General features: G+C 48.2%; 5 protein-coding genes across 5 annotated transcripts; 2 read left to right on the plus strand and 3 right to left on the minus strand.

Annotated features, from left to right (window-relative positions):
* Nucleotides 1–476: 476 nt before the first annotated feature.
* On the plus strand, nucleotides 477–7,070 carry pksP (polyketide synthase alb1; the record flags this gene model as incomplete). The annotated part of the gene is made up of 4 exons (XM_056921894.1): nucleotides 477–763; nucleotides 816–1,107; nucleotides 1,173–5,357; nucleotides 5,415–7,070. 4 exons carry the CDS (start codon nucleotides 477–479, stop codon nucleotides 7,068–7,070), a joined length of 6,420 nt encoding a protein of 2,139 aa, XP_056779931.1.
* Nucleotides 7,071–7,642: 572 nt separating this feature from the next.
* On the minus strand, nucleotides 7,643–9,945 carry N7478_005681 (uncharacterized protein; the record flags this gene model as incomplete). Its single annotated transcript, XM_056921895.1, has 3 exons — nucleotides 7,643–8,599; nucleotides 8,654–9,445; nucleotides 9,499–9,945. 3 exons carry the CDS (start codon nucleotides 9,943–9,945, stop codon nucleotides 7,643–7,645), a joined length of 2,196 nt encoding a protein of 731 aa, XP_056779932.1.
* A 1,121-nt stretch (nucleotides 9,946–11,066) lies between these two features.
* On the minus strand, nucleotides 11,067–12,580 carry N7478_005682 (putative flavin dependent monooxygenase; the record flags this gene model as incomplete). Its single annotated transcript, XM_056921896.1, has 2 exons — nucleotides 11,067–12,444; nucleotides 12,510–12,580. The coding sequence occupies 2 exons, from the start codon at nucleotides 12,578–12,580 to the stop codon at nucleotides 11,067–11,069; spliced, it is 1,449 nt and encodes a 482-aa protein (XP_056779933.1).
* An 825-nt stretch (nucleotides 12,581–13,405) lies between these two features.
* On the plus strand, nucleotides 13,406–17,255 carry N7478_005683 (uncharacterized protein; the record flags this gene model as incomplete). Its single annotated transcript, XM_056921897.1, has 2 exons — nucleotides 13,406–13,795; nucleotides 13,854–17,255. The coding sequence occupies 2 exons, from the start codon at nucleotides 13,406–13,408 to the stop codon at nucleotides 17,253–17,255; spliced, it is 3,792 nt and encodes a 1,263-aa protein (XP_056779934.1).
* Nucleotides 17,256–17,420: 165 nt separating this feature from the next.
* On the minus strand, nucleotides 17,421–18,835 carry N7478_005684 (NAD(+) diphosphatase; the record flags this gene model as incomplete). The annotated part of the gene is made up of 3 exons (XM_056921898.1): nucleotides 17,421–18,127; nucleotides 18,213–18,659; nucleotides 18,739–18,835. 3 exons carry the CDS (start codon nucleotides 18,833–18,835, stop codon nucleotides 17,421–17,423), a joined length of 1,251 nt encoding a protein of 416 aa, XP_056779935.1.
* Nucleotides 18,836–19,138: the final 303 nt, after the last annotated feature.

The raw sequence follows: 19,138 nt of genomic DNA on the forward strand, positions 1-19,138 counted from the left end.
GTCAATTCTTTTTAATAGAACGGGAAAAGCGAACAAATCGAAAACAGAACGTCCCAACAACTGTGAATTTACTCCTAATAGTAGGAATGGTGAAATTCGAAGTACAGTAACAGTCCCATTTTCGGCTTAGTTAGATCTTGAACCCGCTCGAGCAGGGTGTTACCGAAACAAACCCCGTCGTACCCACATCGGGATCTCGTGGAGTGAGGGTCTTGATATCACAAATTATGTTCCACTTGAGTACTATTACCACCATGGAACAGGGAACAAGGTTTGATTTTCCAGGGTTTATTGCCAAGAGGAACTGTGGATGATGCCTCTCGAACTATGCTTTCTCCACAGGGAAAAGAATCCCATCGTTGCATGTACTCTAATGTATAAAGTATGGTGCCCATCAATTCGCGCCGGGCCCTCAACCATTTTTACTTCTCCTCTCAGCAAAGTTTTGCAACCCCTGGCTAGCATCGGGTTTGAGTATGAACGGCCCAAGTCGTGTGTATCTCTTCGGAGACCAAACAGCCGACTTCGACTCGGGCCTTCGTCGCCTGCTGCAAGCCAAGAATGACTCAGTGGTGGTAGGCTTTTTTCAAAAGTGCTACTATGCCTTGCGCAAGGAGATCAGTGCGCTTCCGCCATCGGAGCGACAGATGTTTCCTCGTTTTACGAGCATCGTTGATCTATTGGCAAGGTACCGCGAGCATGGCCCAAATGCGGCGCTGGAAAGTGCTTTAACTACCATCTACCAGCTTGGCTGTTTCATCCAGTAAGTTTAGCAAGGAAATGGACAAAATATCAGACAACTGACAGTAATATAGTTACTATGGTGACCTTGGAAACACTTATCCTTCTGGGTCTGACAGCTTTATCATCGGACTATGCACAGGCCAGCTTGCTTCTGCCGCTGTTAGCTCTTCAAAGACAGTTGGAGAACTTATCGCAGCCGGTGTAGAGACTGTTGTTCTAGCTCTTAGACTCGGAATGTGCGTTTTCAGAGTACGTGAGCTGGTAGAAGCTAGTGGATCATCTTCACCCAGCTGGTCCGTATTAGTTTCAGGGATTCGGGAGCAGGAAGCGCAAGAGCTAATTGAAAAATTTGGTACAACAAATGTAAGTCCATTTTTCAAGATCTCCTTACCTGTATCAGTGAACAGAAGTAACTAAAACACCAATAGGCGGTTCCTTGGGTGACCCAGCCATATGTCAGTGCTGTTAGTCAAAACGGCGTGACAATTAGCGGCCCACCCAATTCGTTGGAGATGTTCATCGAGAAGGGTCTCTCTAAAGAGCACAAGCCTGCCAGGGTTCCAATCCACGGTCCCTACCATGCGCCTCATTTGTATGACGCAAGGGATGTCAACAGAATCATGGAATCTTGGCCTCAAGACAAATTCGAGAACTATTCTCTACAGATTCCTATTATTTCGAGCAGCACAGGAAAGGCCGTTGAGGCTCAGGGCCTCGAAGAGCTTCTGAGATCTTCTCTTGAAGAGATTCTCCTCCGTCAACTTTGCTGGGACAAGGTTGTTGATGCCTGTTCCGCGACCTTGAAACTAGCGGATGGAAAATGCACTCTGCTGCCGATATCAAGCACTGCAACCCAGAGCCTCTACTCGTCACTTAAGAAATCTGGAATTTCGAACATTGAGCTTGACTGTGCAATTGGGGACGTCAAGAAGGACCAAAATGGCGACAACCAAACCGGTCGCTCAGAGCAGTCCAAGATCGCCATCATTGGCTTATCTGGTCGCTTTCCGGAAGCTCCCGACACTGAAGCCTTCTGGGATCTTTTGTACAAAGGACTGGATGTACACCGAGAGGTTCCAGCCGATCGCTGGGATGTCAAGGCTCACGTCGATATGGAGGGAAATACAAGGAACACCAGTAAGGTTCAGTATGGTTGCTGGATCAGAGAGCCTGGCATGTTTGACCCTCGCTTCTTCAACATGTCGCCTCGCGAGGCATTGCAAGCGGATCCAGCCCAGCGAATGGCTCTTCTCACTGCTTATGAGGCCATCGAAATGGCTGGATTCATTCCGGATAGCACACCGTCCACACAGAAGAACCGCGTAGGCGTGTTTTACGGAATGACCAGTGACGATTATCGAGAGATCAACAGTGGCCAAGACATTGACACTTACTTCATCCCTGGTGGTAACCGTGCCTTCACCCCTGGTCGCATCAACTACTACTTTAAGTTTAGTGGACCTAGTGTTAGTGTTGACACTGCTTGCTCGTCAAGTCTTGCAGCCATTCATATGGCATGTAACTCTCTATGGAAAAATGATTGTGATTCTGCAGTTGCAGGTGGTGTCAATGTTCTGACTAACCCTGACAACCACGCTGGTCTCGACCGTGGTCATTTTCTTTCCCGCAACGGAAACTGCAACACCTTTGACGACGGTGCTGATGGCTACTGCCGAGCTGATGGCATTGGCTCAGTTGTTTTGAAGCGACTTGAAGATGCTCAAGCTGATAATGACCCTATCTACGGTATTATCAACGGCGCATACACCAATCACTCCGCCGAGGCTGTTTCAATCACCCGCCCTCTTGCTGGTGCTCAATCCTTCATCTTTGACAAACTGCTCAATGAAGGCGATGTGAGCCCCAAGGATGTTAGCTACATTGAAATGCATGGTACAGGCACCCAGGCTGGTGATGCTGTTGAGATGCAATCTGTGTTGGATGTCTTCGCCCCCGACTATCGCCGCGGACCCAACCAGTCGCTTCACCTTGGTTCAGCAAAATCCAACATTGGCCATGGAGAGTCGGCCTCTGGAGTCTCGGCCTTGATCAAAGTCCTGGTTATGATGCAAAAGAACATGATTCCCCCGCACTGTGGTATCAAGACCAAGATCAACCATAACTTCCCCACGGACCTTCAGCAACGAAATGTGCACATTGCTATGGAACCCACACCATGGAACCGCCCTGTTGGCGGAAAGCGTGCCAGTTTCGTTAACAACTTCTCCGCCGCCGGTGGAAACACCGCCCTTTTAGTGGAAGATGCGCCCATTCAGGAGCGCACTGGCACTGATCCGCGATCTGTACATACTGTCACCATCTCCGCGAGATCTCAATCTGCGCTGAAGAACAACGCCACTGAACTCGTTCAATACATTGACACAAAGAAGAAGTTGTTCAATGTCAATGAAAACAAGCTACTTACTGATTTGGCCTACACAACCACCGCAAGACGTATCCACCACCCATTCCGTGTCAGTGCTACTGGCTCAACCTTGGAGGAGATTCGTGCTGGTTTGAACGCAAGCTCCAGCCGGGAGAGCATCACCCCTGTGCCTGCCACCGCCCCTGGCACTGGATTCATCTTCACAGGTCAAGGTGCTCAGTATACCGGTATGGGAAGCCAACTATTTGAGCACAACTCTCAGTTCCGAACACACATTGAGCATTTGGACCGTATCGCTCAGAGCTTCGGGTTCCCCGCCATTGTTCCTCTGATCGACGGAAGTGTCCCTATTGAAGAGCTAAGCCCTGTTGTGACTCAATTGGGAACCACTTGCATCCAAATGGCCTTGACTAAATTCTGGATTTCTCTCGGCGTCAAACCTGCTTTTGTTCTTGGTCACAGCCTGGGCGAATATGCTGCATTGAATGCTGCTGGCATTTTGACGACTAGCGATACTATCTATCTTGCTGGTCGTCGAGCACAGCTTCTCACCGATAAATGCCAGATGGGAACACATGCTATGCTAGCTGTTAAGTCTTCGGTGGCTCAGGTCAAACAGTATATGGAAGCCGGCATCGCTGAGGTCGCTTGCATCAATGCGCCTAGTGAGACTGTTATCAGTGGATCCAATGACAACATTGATCGGTTTGCTGAAAAGCTGGCCAATGAAGGCTTTAAGGCTACAAAGCTGAAGGTTCCTTTTGCTTTCCACTCTGCCCAGGTTGATCCCATTCTTCAAAGCCTGGAGGACATTGCCAAGGGCGTTACCTTCCATGAGCCAGCCATTCCATTTGTTTCTGCTCTTCTTGGTGATGTTATTAAGGAGGCTAATCCCGAAGTTCTTGGTCCCAGCTATCTCACTCGTCACTGCCGCGAGACTGTCAACTTCCTCGCTGCACTAGAGGCAATCCGCCATGCAAAGCTGATGACCGACAAGACTGTCTGGGTTGAAATTGGATCGCACCCTGTGTGCTCTGGCATGGTCAAGTCTACTTTTGGTCCCCAAGCCTTGACTGTAACATCCCTTCGTCGTCAGGAAGATGCCTGGAAGGTGCTTTCGACCAGTCTTGCCTCGCTTTACATGGCAGGAATTGACCTGCGTTGGAAGGAATACCACCAAGACTTCAGCTCCACACACGAAGTTCTCAATCTTCCCGCCTACAAGTGGGACCTTAAGAATTACTGGATTCCATACACGAACAATTTCTGTCTTCTGAAGGGTGCTCCTGCAACGGCTGTAGCAGAGACTGCCCCCGTGACCACCTTCTTGACAACATCAGCTCAGAAGGTCTTGGAGACTACTGGAGATAAGCACACAGCGACAGTGACAATCGAAAACGATATTGACCACCCTGAACTGAACCGTGTTATCCAGGGCCACAAAGTCAACGGTGCTGCCCTTTGTCCTTCCTCATTATATGCAGATATTGCCCAAACATTGGGTGAGTTCCTTGTCGACAAGTACAAGCCCGAGTGGAAGGAACGTGGTTATGATGTCTGCAATGTCGTGGTTCCCAAGCCTCTTATTGCCAAGGGTGGAAAGCAACTTTTCCGCGTGTCGGCTACGGCTAACTGGGCTGAGGAGAAGGCTAGTTTACAAGTTTGGTCTGTTACTCCTGAGGGCAAAAAGATCCTTGATCATGCAACCTGCACTATCAAGTTCTTTGATACCAAGGCTGCCGAGGCTGACTGGAAACGGTCTGCTTATCTCATCAAGCGAAGCATCAAGCATCTTCAAGAGAGCACAGAGACAGGAGATGCTCATCGTATGAAACGGGGAATGGTTTACAAGTTGTTCAGTGCCCTTGTTGATTATGATGACAATTATAAGTCCATTCAAGAAGTCATTCTGGACAGTGAGCAGCACGAAGCCACTGCATTGGTTAAGTTCGCCGCACCCCCTGGTGACTTCCATCGCAATCCATTCTGGATTGACAGTATTGGTCATCTGTCTGGATTCATCATGAACGCAAGCGATGGAATTGATTCCAAGAATCAAGTATTCGTCAATCACGGATGGGACTCAATGCGTTGTCTGAAGAAGTTCGATCCCGCTGTTACTTACCGAACTTATGTCCGGATGCAGCTATGGAAGGAATCAATTTATGCCGGTGATGTTTATCTCTTTGAAGGAGATGACATTGTCGCCGTATACGGTGGAGTCAAGGTATGTGATGCAACTCTCAGATGTCTCTGTGGAACATGGCTAACATTAGTAATATAGTTCCAAGCACTCTCACGCAAGATTCTTGATATGGCTCTTCCTCCTGCTGGTTCTAAGGCTACTCCGGCTGCTAAGCCCAGGCCAGCACCCATCAATGCTCAGAAGGCCCAAGCACCAGCTAAGAAGGCCTCTCGTCCTGCAGCTTCTCCAAAGTCAACCAGTACCAGCCTTGTAGCCAAGGCTTTGAGTATCTTGGTGGAGGAAGTTGGTATGTCCTCATCTGAAATGACAGATGATCTCAACTTTGCGGACTACGGAGTTGATTCGTTACTCTCTTTGACTATTACTGGTCGTTACCGCGAGGAGATGACCATTGACTTGGATTCTAATGTCTTTGTCGACCAACCCACAATCAAAGACTTCAAGCAGTTGTTGATCTCGATGAGTCCCGCTGAGAGCAGCAGTGATGCATCGAGCAGTGACGATAACATTTCATCTGCAGCATCATCAACTGACATCTCGACTCCTAACTCGAGCGGCCTTCCTACACCTGCTAATGAAAAGAGCATGCTCCTTGAGCAGAATGATAGCATGAAGCAAATCTGCGTGATTCTTGCCGAGGAGATTGGTGTTGAGCCACATGAGCTCCAGGGAGACGTCAACCTCGCTGAGATGGGCCTCGACTCATTAATGTCACTCACCGTCCTCGGCAAGATCCGAGAGACCTTGGATCTTGATCTGGCTGGAGAATTCTTCATCGAGAACCAGACTATTAACGAAGTCGAAGTCGCCCTTGACTTGAAGCCCAAGGCCCCTGAGACTGAACCAGTCAGACTTCCCGAGCAAATCCCCGCGGAAGTACCAAAAGCCATTTCCAGCACGGCAATCCAGCATCCTCCGGCAACTTCAATCTTGCTTCAAGGAAACCCAAAGACTGCTACGCAGAAGCTCTTCCTGTTCCCCGATGGCTCCGGATCCGCAACCTCCTATGCTACAATCCCAGGTGTCTCCCCAGATGTCTGCGTGTACGGTCTTAACTGTCCTTACATGCGAACCCCTGAGAACCTCAAGTTCAGTCTGGATGAGTTGACTATTCCATACGTGGCCGAGATCCGTCGCCGCCAGCCAACAGGCCCTTACAACTTCGGCGGATGGTCCGCTGGAGGAATCTGCGCGTATGATGCAGCACGTCGCTTAATTTTCGAGGATGGCGAGCGCGTCGAACGTCTGCTTCTCCTAGACTCACCCTTTCCCATTGGTCTTGAGAAGCTTCCCCGTCGCCTGTACCGCTTCTTCGACTCAATTGGTCTATTCGGCGAGGGCAAGGCACCCCCACCCAAGTGGCTCCTTCCCCACTTCCTGGCTTTCATCGATTCTCTTGATGCATACAAAGCTTTGCCTTTCCCATTCGATGATGACAAGCAGGCAGACAAGATTCCTAAGACTTTTATGGTCTGGGCCAAGGATGGTGTCTGCAACAAGCCAAATGACCCTCGCCCAGCACCAGCTGAGGACGGAAGCCCCGATCCCCGAGAGATGATGTGGCTGTTGAACAACCGCACGAATCTCGGTCCCAACGGCTGGGATACGCTTGTTGGTCCTAAGAATGTTGGTGGCATCACGATTATGGAGGGTGCTAATCACTTTAGCATGACTCAAGGTGAAAAAGCGAAGGAATTGGCTAAGTTCATTGGTAGCGCCATGCAGTCCTCATAAACGCAATGTGGGCTTTTCATCTAAATTCGAATATTGTATTAACTGTGTTTTATGAGCACGAGAGAATGTCTGGCGTTTTGATTATTTTTTGGAGCACTCTTTTTTTTCTCGTTGGGATCTATCTAATTCTTGTCTGATTTTAGCATCACTGTATACATAGTCTCGTGGTGTACGTCTTTAGGGCGTTACTTAATTCTACATCCCGAATATTATGAGAAACAAAATCTATTGTTTTCAGAATAATTCAACTAAATTTGGGAACGAATTGAAAAACTTCATGGCAACGCGATTGATGTAACCTGGGTGCAATGCAACGAGGGATAGAGATAAGAATGGGATGACCGGGTAACATCGCTTGGAATAATGCAAGGTAGTAGCGAGAGAGTTCAGAAGTGTTGCAGATCATGAAGGGATGCAAGGTGAGGTTTATGGTGTTGCTCTTTTGTAGACGTCATAGACTATCAGCGTATGTTGGATTTCCACAGAAGACAGATGTGGAATTCAAGTTATTGACCTGAAGACCATCTTGGGCATTATTATACCGCGGCGGATGGGAAGCTCATAGTCAACGACTAAAGTGAAACTTCGGAGCTGTAGCGTAGGCCGCTGCCTCGGCCGGCGAGGCCATTGTTGCCATTCCCATTTCCGTTGCCATTATTCACCCCCGGGCTAGTGGGACGACTTGCCGCGGCCCACTTAGGACTGCGGGGTTGTGTGCTGGTGGAGCGCGTAGAAGGGCGATTTTTGCGAATTTCTCGCAGCTCGTCCTCTTTCTTACGTATAAAATCATCTCGAGAGACAAGGGTGAGCTCTAATTCTGTAATGCGAGCAATATGACGCTCCGAGTCGCTCTTGTTGGTGATTTCTCGTAATGTGCAGACATCACTCTCGACCCTTCGCTTGAGCGCTTCATTCTCGCTTTGAAGTTGGCGAAGCTCATTTCCGGCTTGGGCTGCTGCATTCGAAGCAGTCTGATATTGCTCACGGGTGTATTCCGCTTGGTTTCGTTCATAATCGGCCTTGCGTTCAAGACTCGCAATCTCCTTGGTTAAACGTCGATTTTCTTCGCGAGCTGTCTCAATTTCCGCTAATGTGCCGCCTCCCTCCTTTAGTTCTTGACGAGTCGCTTCAAGCTCAGCCTGTAGTTGAGTCCGCTCTTCTTTTAATTTGGTGACATCTTCTCTGGACTTTTCAACCCGCTGTTCCAGTGATGCCTTAGAGTTAGTGATACTATCACGCTCCTGCCTAGTCTTGTGAAGGTCGCTCGTCCGGCTTTCATATCGATGTTGGAGGGTAGACAAAGCCTTTTCCATGTCTTGGAATCGCGATCGCATCTCATTTAGATCCTTTTCTAAATGCTCTTTCTCTGCGGCGTGGGTGTTTTTCATTTGAACGAGGTTTCGTTCCAGAGACTGAAGGTCGCGGTCCAAACTTTGGCTGGATCCCTTAGTCGATTGGGTAAGTTGACTGGGGTCTTGATAATCGACCTTGGTGCGCTTGAACTGGTATTCATCGTGATCATCCTCCGGCTACAGAGAGTCGTTAGCACTCACACGTATGAAAAAGCAGAAATGTTCACTTACTAAAGAGCGCTTTTGGGCCGCCCCTTGGGACTCATCAGATGAGGATGTTGATGATTCCATTTCCCCAGATGAGAGAAAGTGTAAGGGCTCGATTAGAGGCACTTGCCATGCAGCAAAGCTGTGTAAAAGATAGTTGAGAATCTCTTCGGCATGCTCTGGTACTCCAAGGGCATCATCTTGAAGGTCGCCCACCTCATCGTGGAGGCGAGAAGTGTAGTGTAATAGGAATTGCAATCGTTCTAACTCCGGCAAATCTGGCAGGCAACACCCAATATGCTCACATGCGTTGGAAACAATGAGCCAGATCACTGGAAGAAAACCACTGTTCCGGGTATAGGTTGTTCTTAAGTGCTCCACAGCGGGACTTTTGTGGTTAAATGCCGTATCAAGCGCAATAATGGCAGCTGGCGCTCTGTAAAGATCTCGCACGCTATCATTAGAATGAACCCCGAAGCTCAGGGGCCCCCGAGTCAAAGAAACCTCCAGATTACCGCCCAATTCTTCCCGGGGCCGGGTGTAGGTAAAGCCTTTACCTCGCAAGTAACGCTCAACAATAACCTGTTTATCCATATTCTCGACTGCAAGAATGACATGGAGTTCATGGGTGCTCGCAAGCTCGATCAAATTTCCAAGCAAAAGAAACTTGGTGCTTGAATATTCAGCCCAGGAGGCTTGCTTCTCAAGATCGGAATCTGGGTCTTTCAAGTGATGAGATATGTTCAAATCGGGATGAATTGCAACATTGTTCAACCGGGCTATGACACCATATATCTTGGACTGCAAGGTCTCTCGCTGAAAGTGTCATGATTAGCTTAGGGCTATAGTTAACACAAGGGGGATCTTACCTCATAATCCGATGCGGAAGAATGAGAGTTAAGTTTAGATAAAAAGTTTTGCATATCAGGAGCTGCGCTGGTCAGGACACGCTCGTAATCGTCCTTGACTCGTGAATCCATAGGAAGGGTCACGGCAAATTCGGCTGGTCCAAGACGAACAGATCCTGGCTGGTGCTCCTCGACATTGCCTACCGTCAATGCACTGGGTTGAATAGTCTGCATGCCGCTCTCGCCATGACTCAAATGAGATGACTGCAATAAAGATTCCGGGTGGGCGTGATGTACCGCTGTATGCGCATGTGACATGTTGTCGTTTTCAGTTCGCACACTCAATGGTACAACGGTTTCCGGTGAATATGGCGATACAACAGCATCTATGTCCCCCACGGAGGAAGGAGTTTCACTTGCAGGGGCAGAAGATGCAGGTTGTCTCAGGTGCAGTTGTTTGTCGTCCATGTTAAGTGTAGGTGACAAGAAAAGGGATTAATGAATAAATCAAGGTCGGTCAGAAGCAGAAAGGTATGAGAGCTAATCTGCGTGCCTGCCAAGTGGGGCTTCAAGAGCGAAGCTTGGGAGGCCAGAGCAGATAGATGAATAGAGAGGGGGGGGGGGAGGGGTTGATGATGAAAGAAAGAAAGAATGTATGACAATTTCAAAAGATCAACGAGGAAAGTTGCAGCGAGAGCAAAATGCAAAACGGCTGCAATATCTATGAGGTTTTGCGACGACTCAAGTCGGAGCTTAGCCAGGCTCGACCTTGATCTGTGTGCACGGTATTCAATAGGTAAGCTTTAGACGTGAATCCAAGAGCGAATTTGACCCTTGAATATCCTTGGTCTTCAATCTCTCTGTCAAGAATATTTAAAAGGTCGGCCTGGCAGTTCAAATTGACCGTGACCTTGGAGCGGTAGACTGATATTGTTAATGTTAGGGAGGGTTGAACAAGCTGTTGTGATTGCGCATAGGTCGGAAGATGGAATCAGGCACAGATAAAGTTTGTTTTGAACAAAATGATTCATACCTATATTAAATGTCTTAAACCTTTAAGGCTTAGCGGCAACTGTCTGCAAAATCACGATGGACCGAAGCTGAATGTATAGAAGAGGGAATGAATGTCTTGAGTCGCGGCGGAGACGAATACCTGTCACGTGATAGATGCCTTATCGATAAGACTTAACTAGTTTGGGACTAGTTGGTCTAGGGATCTACATATGGGAGATCCCGAGGTCAAACTCGAGGAAATAAATGCTTGAAACTTGTCAAGATTTTTTTGAAGAAATACCCCTCTTTATAGTCGCACTGACAATATATGTGCAGAATACCATACATCCCTTTTTTCCTCAGAACAAATAACATTAGTATGGATTCGGCACGACATGTTGCTTCGTTTATACCTATATCCACACCTGAACAATGTCTGCAGGCCTGGGATTTCATGTATTAATCTACGCAATAATCTCACTGTAAGATTCTAGAGCTTTCTATATACAAGCTGGGAGTATCTATCTTTATCAGTCATTACCCCCGAAGTTGTTTTCCTCCATCAATAACACTGTATAATAGATTTAGGTATAGCCCTACTCCAGTTTCCAGGCTTCAAAATCGAAACCAAGGGCTGCGAGTGTCTTGACTTCACTCCGTTTGTCCCCTTTCTGAACAAATGCTCGTCGAATATCGGGGAACAGAGCTCGCATCCACCGCTCTTTTGGTCCCCAGTATGTCCCCAGTTTTCCCTGCCCGTCGTTGACCAGTCCAGCACGTGTCTCAGCTCCCGCCGCCCAGTGGTATAGATGGTTCATATAGTCCGCATCCATAGGGAATGGTAGTAGGTGAAAGGTCTTCCCATCGCCTTTCTGCATAATTTCATCCTCTAATGATGTTCTCATATCTCCGGTCTCGGGAAGAGAAATTCTTCCAGACCATACTCTAGATAAGACCGCAGCTTGGTTCTCTGACACAGGGAACGGAATGATGCGCTGTGGAAGTACTGGGAATGCAAGAGTTGAATGCTCGATATAAAAAAGTTGTTGATAGACATTCCTCGTGCGCAAGCCATCGGTTACGACTGGCGGTTGCAGAGATGATAAGAAGGGAAACGAATAAAAGTATCCCGTGCAAAAAACGACAGCATCGACCTGTTCCTCGATATGGCCATCTGCGAATTGAATCCCTCTATCATATTCTGTAGGTGAGAGAAACAACGCAATTTCGGGACGAATCAATTTATCGGATGGCATTGAAGAGGCCAAATATGACGGGGCCTTTTGAGAGACGATGACCTTGCCCTTGCTGAACTCATTAATCTGGGCTCCGATATCAAGCCCCGAAGCCGAATTTCCCACGACAACTACTTTCCTGTCCCGAAAGTATTGAGCGGAATCATAAAATTTGGAATGCGATATAGCCCCCAAGTACGCTTTATCCCAAGCTTGTATCCCCGGAACGTCTGGCAGGTACGGTACGGTAAAGTGGCCACTTGCAACAACCACAGCATCATACGTGGATGTTGTTTCGGATCCATTGTGGAGATTTGCAGTGGTCAAGTCCCAGTTGCTAAGTTTTGCGTCATGCAATCTCAAATTTTTGACTTGCGTATTGAATTTGATAAAACCTTTGACATCCGTTGAATAGTTATCCAGGTAATTCTTCACAGTACCATGCGTGGGGAAAAGTTGGGCTTCTTCTGGAAAAGACTGATCAGAGAACTTCATCAAATCCTTCGGAATATTTGTTTCTAGTTTGTCGTATACCGGGGAAACAAAGCTCGCTTCACGAGCCCCTTGAGCTTGGTTGATCCATATAGGCTCCTCTACTGGCTCATGAGGGTTCAAATGGGGCACTGGAGTTGATATACTTGATTTGACAGACGGTGGGGTGTAATTCCAGGTACCCCCAGCTGAGCTCCTCTGTTCAAAGACATCAATTTGTTCAAAATAGTTCTCGGCTCGAAGATATCTGTTTTGCGGGTTAGTAAGATCTGGGACCCTCAAATGTGGACAAACTGTATAGTTTTTGCCTACTTCACAGAAGCGAGACCAGCGGGCCCTGCTCCTATTACAGCTACCCGTCGAATAGGACTTGCGAGTGGCATTCTGTAGATACGTATTTCTGCGTGATAGTGGCGTGAGGGGTATGGACGAGGCCATTTTAAACGGACGGAAGGCCGCTTGATAGTTGCGCCATAGTGGAGCAGTGGAGCTTATCGGTCAATTTGGAGAACAGGAGTACTAACAGGAGTACTATACGACTAGTCATTAAGTATTGATGAGAAATGCCAAGTGGAATATTATTGTGTGGAAGCTGGGGCGGCTGTTCCGAGGGAAAGGATTCAACATTAGGAATTTACTTGAATGGAGATACTGGAAGAAAGAAACATTTTGGCTCAGAGTCACCGTACCTGCTGTACGACCATAACGGCCAGGGGGGAAACCCCCGTTGGTCCTAATATTTGCCTTTACCGCCTAATACACCGCTATCCGTACTGTAAGCTCTACATAGAGAGAAAGACGATTAGAAAGACGATTAGACAAATATTCAGAGTGATTATCTTTTCTAGACGCTTTGTATTATACTAGTGAGTTCATTTAAACAGAAAAAAAGCTCTATCTTTCACCCTATTTCTGCCTGAGATATCAAACATTTCCAAAGTTCTTTGTGCCGTAATCTTCAGCTCCAGGGCTATAATGATGTAATAGTCGTATTTAGATACACAGGCAAATCCCCCATTCACTTTGTATTGTTACCATGGTATTACCAAGGCACAACCCGCAGCTCTCAGTCATTTTGTCGAACCCACTTCCTTTCAGCTCATGTGTACCTACTTCTCAGCCTTTCCCTCATCTCAGACTCCTTTTCTGCTATGTCAGATAGGTGATAGTGCTCTCCTGATGTTAGTCGCGGAATAGTGGGCAATATCATGGATGCAGCCGACCGACCTTCGGCACCAAATGCGCTGCCGCAACTCACCAAGGTTCCGATCGCTCAGTTGTCACCTACCCTTGAGCAGAGCGAGGGAAAATGCATCGAGGCAGCTGTAACCCTCGTATGGCCCTACTCGTCTTCAACAAAATCCTTTAGTCTATTGCTGGCTGAGCCCGACTTTCGCCTACGACGTTCGCATGGTCAAGTGAAGACGATATTTCATGGGCGCGCCGCGGAGAAGCTCGCAGCATCGCACGTCGGTATCGGTGACAGTGTCCGTGTCGCGTTGAAAGGCTCAAACTACGTTGCGAATGACACGGCGACACAAACACCTGGGAGATATGTCGCGTGGGATGTACACTTCGAATCTGAGCTGTCACTAGAGGTATAACTGGTCCGCAAATTTGTTGAGCGCATCTTTGATGCTAACAATACAACCATAGGTCAACCGATCGTCGAAAGATTCGCTTGCGATATTCATTGAGGAACAATCATTTTCACCCCATGATTCCGAGCAAGTTCCGCCCTCCACTCCTCGTGTCACTTCTATAGACCCCGAAAGCACAACGGTCGTTGGACAAACATCATGGGATTCACCAGCGTTTTTGCGCCCCAGGTCAAACCAGTTTGGGGGTGTGCTCCATGCCTCTCTTAACACGTCTGCGGAGGAAGACGGATTCGTGCCGGGTAAGGGAAGAAAACGGCCGAGGTACAGCTTGAAACGGGATGATTGGCATCTTGTGGAGGATCCCATGAGCCCACAAGAGAAGGACGAGCCCGGGTTGGACTGGTGGGAAAAAGACTCATGGGAAAAAATGTCGGAAGAGAACGCAGATGGTGAACAGGAGCCCGAGCATGTCGCAAGTGTTGGGGATGATACTCAGATCTCAAATCCCGATGTGGATGCCATGGATCACACCAGCTCCGCACACGCGTCTCGTGAGCCTTCTCCTGTCTTCATAAAACCCTCGATGGATATTTCTGGGGGCATTTTTGGAAGACAACCTTTACAATCAAACAATACGAATACGCCGTCCGGACCAATAGCACCCTCTTTTCAAGATCGCTTAATCCCAGCATCCCATTGTGCTACAGATACCCCACAACTTCGACCAATACCTTCACCAGGACTTCCGATTCCATCTCCTATTGTCTCAAATTCAAATTATTCCGAGGGATATTTCTCGGGCGTACATCTTCCTTCACAAACGTTGAACGGTGACAGCGTAGCTTTGGAGGCTGATGCTAGTGTCGCTTTTCCCGAACTCATCTCAGTCACTAGCATACCACCTACAACCCCCTCAAAAGAAACCTCTATAATATCTGAAGTTGCAGAGGAAACCTATCAAAACAATGCAAGCACCTTCGCAGGAGCTGACCTGATAACTGGCCAGTCTACATCACCCTTTACGCAGACTATCGAGTCGACAAGTATCAGTGGTGGTTTGCTACCGTCCCAGCCTGGAATAATCATTTCGTCAGAAGATGTCAGAGATGCAACGATTGAAACTCCTTTTGGCTTTGAATCTGTTGAAGAACAGCATGCATCATTCACGGATGACCAGACGGAAATCCAGCGGATGGGATTGCATGTTGCTCAAGAACAAATGGGATTTGAACAGGAGTCATATATGGAGTACAGGGAATATACCCAGCCCAGCTCAGCATCAGGTGTTGAGGCTGGTCCCGAGGACTATGAAACTTGCGAAAACCCGGACATCGCACTATCTACGCACAATGCCGTAGACACAGAAGTGCATGGAGAGTCACATGAAGTGCCAGCCCCTGAGAGCGGCGATGAAAAATATTATGACGATGATGATGACGATTTTTCGGATGCATCTCAAGTTCCACAACCCCATGTCGCACCCGGCTCCAATGTCAGTGACAACGAAAGTCTTGAATCTGAGGACGAATCCATCGACTACGAAGAAGATGAGCGCATGGCGACAAATTTCGATAGTCGCGATGACGATGACGAAGATCAATGGGACGGATTTTCAGATGATCAGTCCGAGGCTGAGGAATTACCAAAGCCACCGCCCGCGCAACCCGAAGTTATTGTTCTGGATAGTGACAGTGAAGATGAACTTACTTCTGACCAGCCGATGATTCCTCAATCTATGCATGCGGATCATAAAAAACATCAATATTCGCCTCCACAATCGCAATCCGAAGATCAAGAATGGGGTTCAGGTGAAGAACACGTTGACTCGGAGTCAGACGCTGAAGATGACGACGAGGATGAAGAGGATGGCCATGATAGGTCCACGAACATGAATCTAAATGAAAGAGTACACGAGAGTGATAAGGAGGATGAATCGTCGGTAGATGTGCTGGCCCGAGATCACAATATTGAACAACCTTGGAGCCAAGGAACTTCTGTATATGGTGATCATGATGAAAGGGATGCACAGTATACGGGATCCGTGGCAATTTCATCCAAAGGATATCAGTCCGATGATGTTATCCACAGCAGTGTTAACACCGGATCGGTCATCGACCTTGATTCTGATTCTGATGAGCAAGCTAGTCAAGCTGATCCATCTACTTTTCCTCGAGAGGATTCAGCGCCAGCCAGTCGGATCGAGAAGGCTTGGTCCACCAAAATTATCCATACATTAGACGGGGCAGGCGATCACGATTTAGATGAAACAGCATCGCCCATGAGCGTGGAAGAAGAGACTATCCAGAAAGACATAAGAACCACCCTAGTGAATTCCGCTGATCATCAAATTTCAACACCTGGGCCTACTCAAGAATTTGTCACCGGATCCCGAAATGCTGTGAACAACGAGGAGAACGAGGCTATTCACAGCGAAGTTGTTGAAGATGTTGAAAACATCCAGGAATCTTCCACCGACCCAAATGCCCCTTCTACCTCGGAAGCTGATGCTGTATCAATCGATATGCATGTTCTCACAGATGCCCAAGTCGTCTCATCGCATCAGGAACATACGTCTATGTCAACGGACGCTCTAGAGCCTCTTCCGAATGAAAGCCATGCAGGTGACATCTTCGTTGTAGTACCCACCACCACTACTCGACCTGATGAACAACCCGAGGCACCACAAGATCACCCGCTAGGAGTCCCGAAGGTCATCGTTACCCAACTACCCGTGCCTGATCGTCATGCACATGGGCTGCGCAGCAAATTGTCATACTTCGCTCCCCTTGCCACTCTTGTCGACCACTACGGATCCCAAATAGATACCCTTTCAGTTGTCCATGAAACGTCCCCAATTGTCAAAGCGACTGCTGGCTCAAAGGACTATTTCATGACGATTCAACTTACCGACCCATCCATGGCTGGTACTCTCCTCCAAGCCCAGATCTTTCGACGGTACAAGTCTGCAATGCCAACGCTGGTCGAAGGGAGCGCAGTCTTGCTCCGAAATTTCAAGGTCCACAGCTATGATCATTCTATCATGCTAGTTAGCGTTGAATCCAGCTCGTGGGCTGTCTTCGATGGATCTGGGCCTGAAGCACAAGTGAATGGTCCACCTGTTGAATACAACTCAGAAGAACGAGCGTATGCAACTGGCTTGCGAAATTGGTATGCCGAAATTGGTACGCATATGGTTGCCGATCACCAACTCCAAACATCTATCCAGGAAGACGATATGGATAGAGAGGGCAGTGCCGTATTGAGCGAAACTGGAAGCATGGACTCAATGTCTCGTGATCCGACATCCTCGGCCAGGGGCTCGCGACGTCGCAAGAGCTACCGACGGGTTACCATCCATGAACTGCGAGATGGTCGACGCTACACCGAGGTTGGGTCACCGAGCACCAAAGAAAGCATTCATGAGTTACGTGACGGTACAGTCTATGCTAATCTGTGATCTCATCTCACTTTCGGGCTCATACCAATTCGCTAAAAAGTCGACCTTTGATCCTAAACCTACAACTTCAATGATATTCTTATGTGCCTTATTCTTCCTGATATATGTTCATCTCTATTCTATCTAGATGTAAACTGCTGTGTGTACAAGATATAGTTGTGTATCTCACATCTTAGAGGCCTTCTCATCAGGATGGAAGTAGTCTTTACTAATGGCTGATTGAATCAACTGGTTCGCAATCGCAGTCGGGGGAGGCAACCTCAATCCACCCTTATACTCAGGACCGGCCGGAGAGCTCAGATCGCTAGTTCCAATGCGTAATGCCTCTTCCACTTCCTCGAGTGAGAACCAGCGCGCATCTTCCAGTTCTGGGTCATGCTCAAGATTGATCTTCTCATGGGTCGGATCGCTGACCTGCGCAATAGCACCGATCATGAGGTTCGCAGGATACGGCCAGGGCTGCGAAGAATGAATTACGACCCGGGAAAGGGTCACTCCAGCTTCTTCCCATACTTCGCGACGCACAGCGTCTTCGATTGACTCAGCGGGTTCGATGAATCCTGCAAGAGTGGAGTACAAGCTCGGAGGGAATCTCTTGGACCGGCCCAGTAGAACCCGGTGGCCGTCTGCGGAGACGACAGCCACGATGATAGTCGGATCTGTACGGGGGAACGACAGGTTCGAGATTGTTGTACGGGTTGTGCATGCAGGGCCTTCCACAGATTGGCCTTGCGCAGCACGTGCGGTGTCGGTGGGAGGGCAGGCACGCTTAGTTCCTGCGTTCACAGAGAGAGTGCGGTTACCACATGTGCCACAAAAGGTGTTGCGGGTGTTCCAGTCGGTCAATGCGCGGGCCTGGGCGTATATAGCGGCTATACAAATCATTAGTGCCTTTCTTGGTGATTTTCTGCCTCGATCTTGGCTGGTATCATCTGTGTCGAAGACGATTTGGCATACCTTCATCGGAAGTAAATGTCGTCACAACCCTAGTTTGGAAGAAAGAAAGCCCTTTCTCCTCCATGGCACTAATTATATCCTTGCACGCGGTTTGCTGCACTTCGGAGCCCTTGGGTGTGACATCAACTGCGAAGAAAGGAATTCCAGAGTAAATCTTATAGGACAAGCTATTCTCTTTGCGACTTTCATCTAAACCGAGGAAAATCAAGGTTGGATGAGTCTGGCGGGAGTCAAAGTTCTTGATCATGTCTTCTTCAGATTGATCATAGACATCTGCTGGAATAAGTTTGCTAAGTTCCTCATGCTTCGCATAGTACAGCTCGGCGGGGGAGCGGGTCAATGGGGCGAGGTTGTTTAACAGGATAAACTGCGTAGAGGGGTGCTTCAGTGCAGTCGAGATGAATGTATGATCCCCACGAAGGAACGATAAGCGATTGATTGGGGAGCCTATACATTATTTAGTTTTAAGTGTTCAACCTGCTATCAAGGAACACTGCCACTCGCTCATTCCCTCGGCATTTCATACTGGAGAAATAGTTCACCGTTTCGCGGCCAAACCGTCGGGATAACATGGATTCCGCGAGGATGTGGGCTGGAACGGGGATTTGGGAAGTCGCAGTCATGCTGAAGAGATTGTCTATGTGCAAGTAAGGAATAAAATTGAGACCTCGGTAGAGTTAATCAGTAAGGGAGTTGGGGAATTTGCGATTATCGCAATTGAATTAATCAGCTCGGTGTAAGGTGGGCCCCCGCTGTGTCTGTATTTGTATAACAGTATATTTCATCGGATTTGAGCCGAGCCTGAGGCGTGAGGGGTGTATCACCGGTAATATGCGGTATTACCTTCTCTGTAGAGCGGGGAAGTCCGACCTCCCCACACACGTGACCTAGTGATGTATTCATCTTTCCAATAGTTTTATCTTTTT

Source organism: Penicillium angulare (genome assembly GCF_028827245.1).
Source record: "Penicillium angulare strain IBT 27051 chromosome Unknown utg000004l_segment0_segment0, whole genome shotgun sequence".
Taxonomy (NCBI): domain Eukaryota; kingdom Fungi; phylum Ascomycota; class Eurotiomycetes; order Eurotiales; family Aspergillaceae; genus Penicillium; species Penicillium angulare.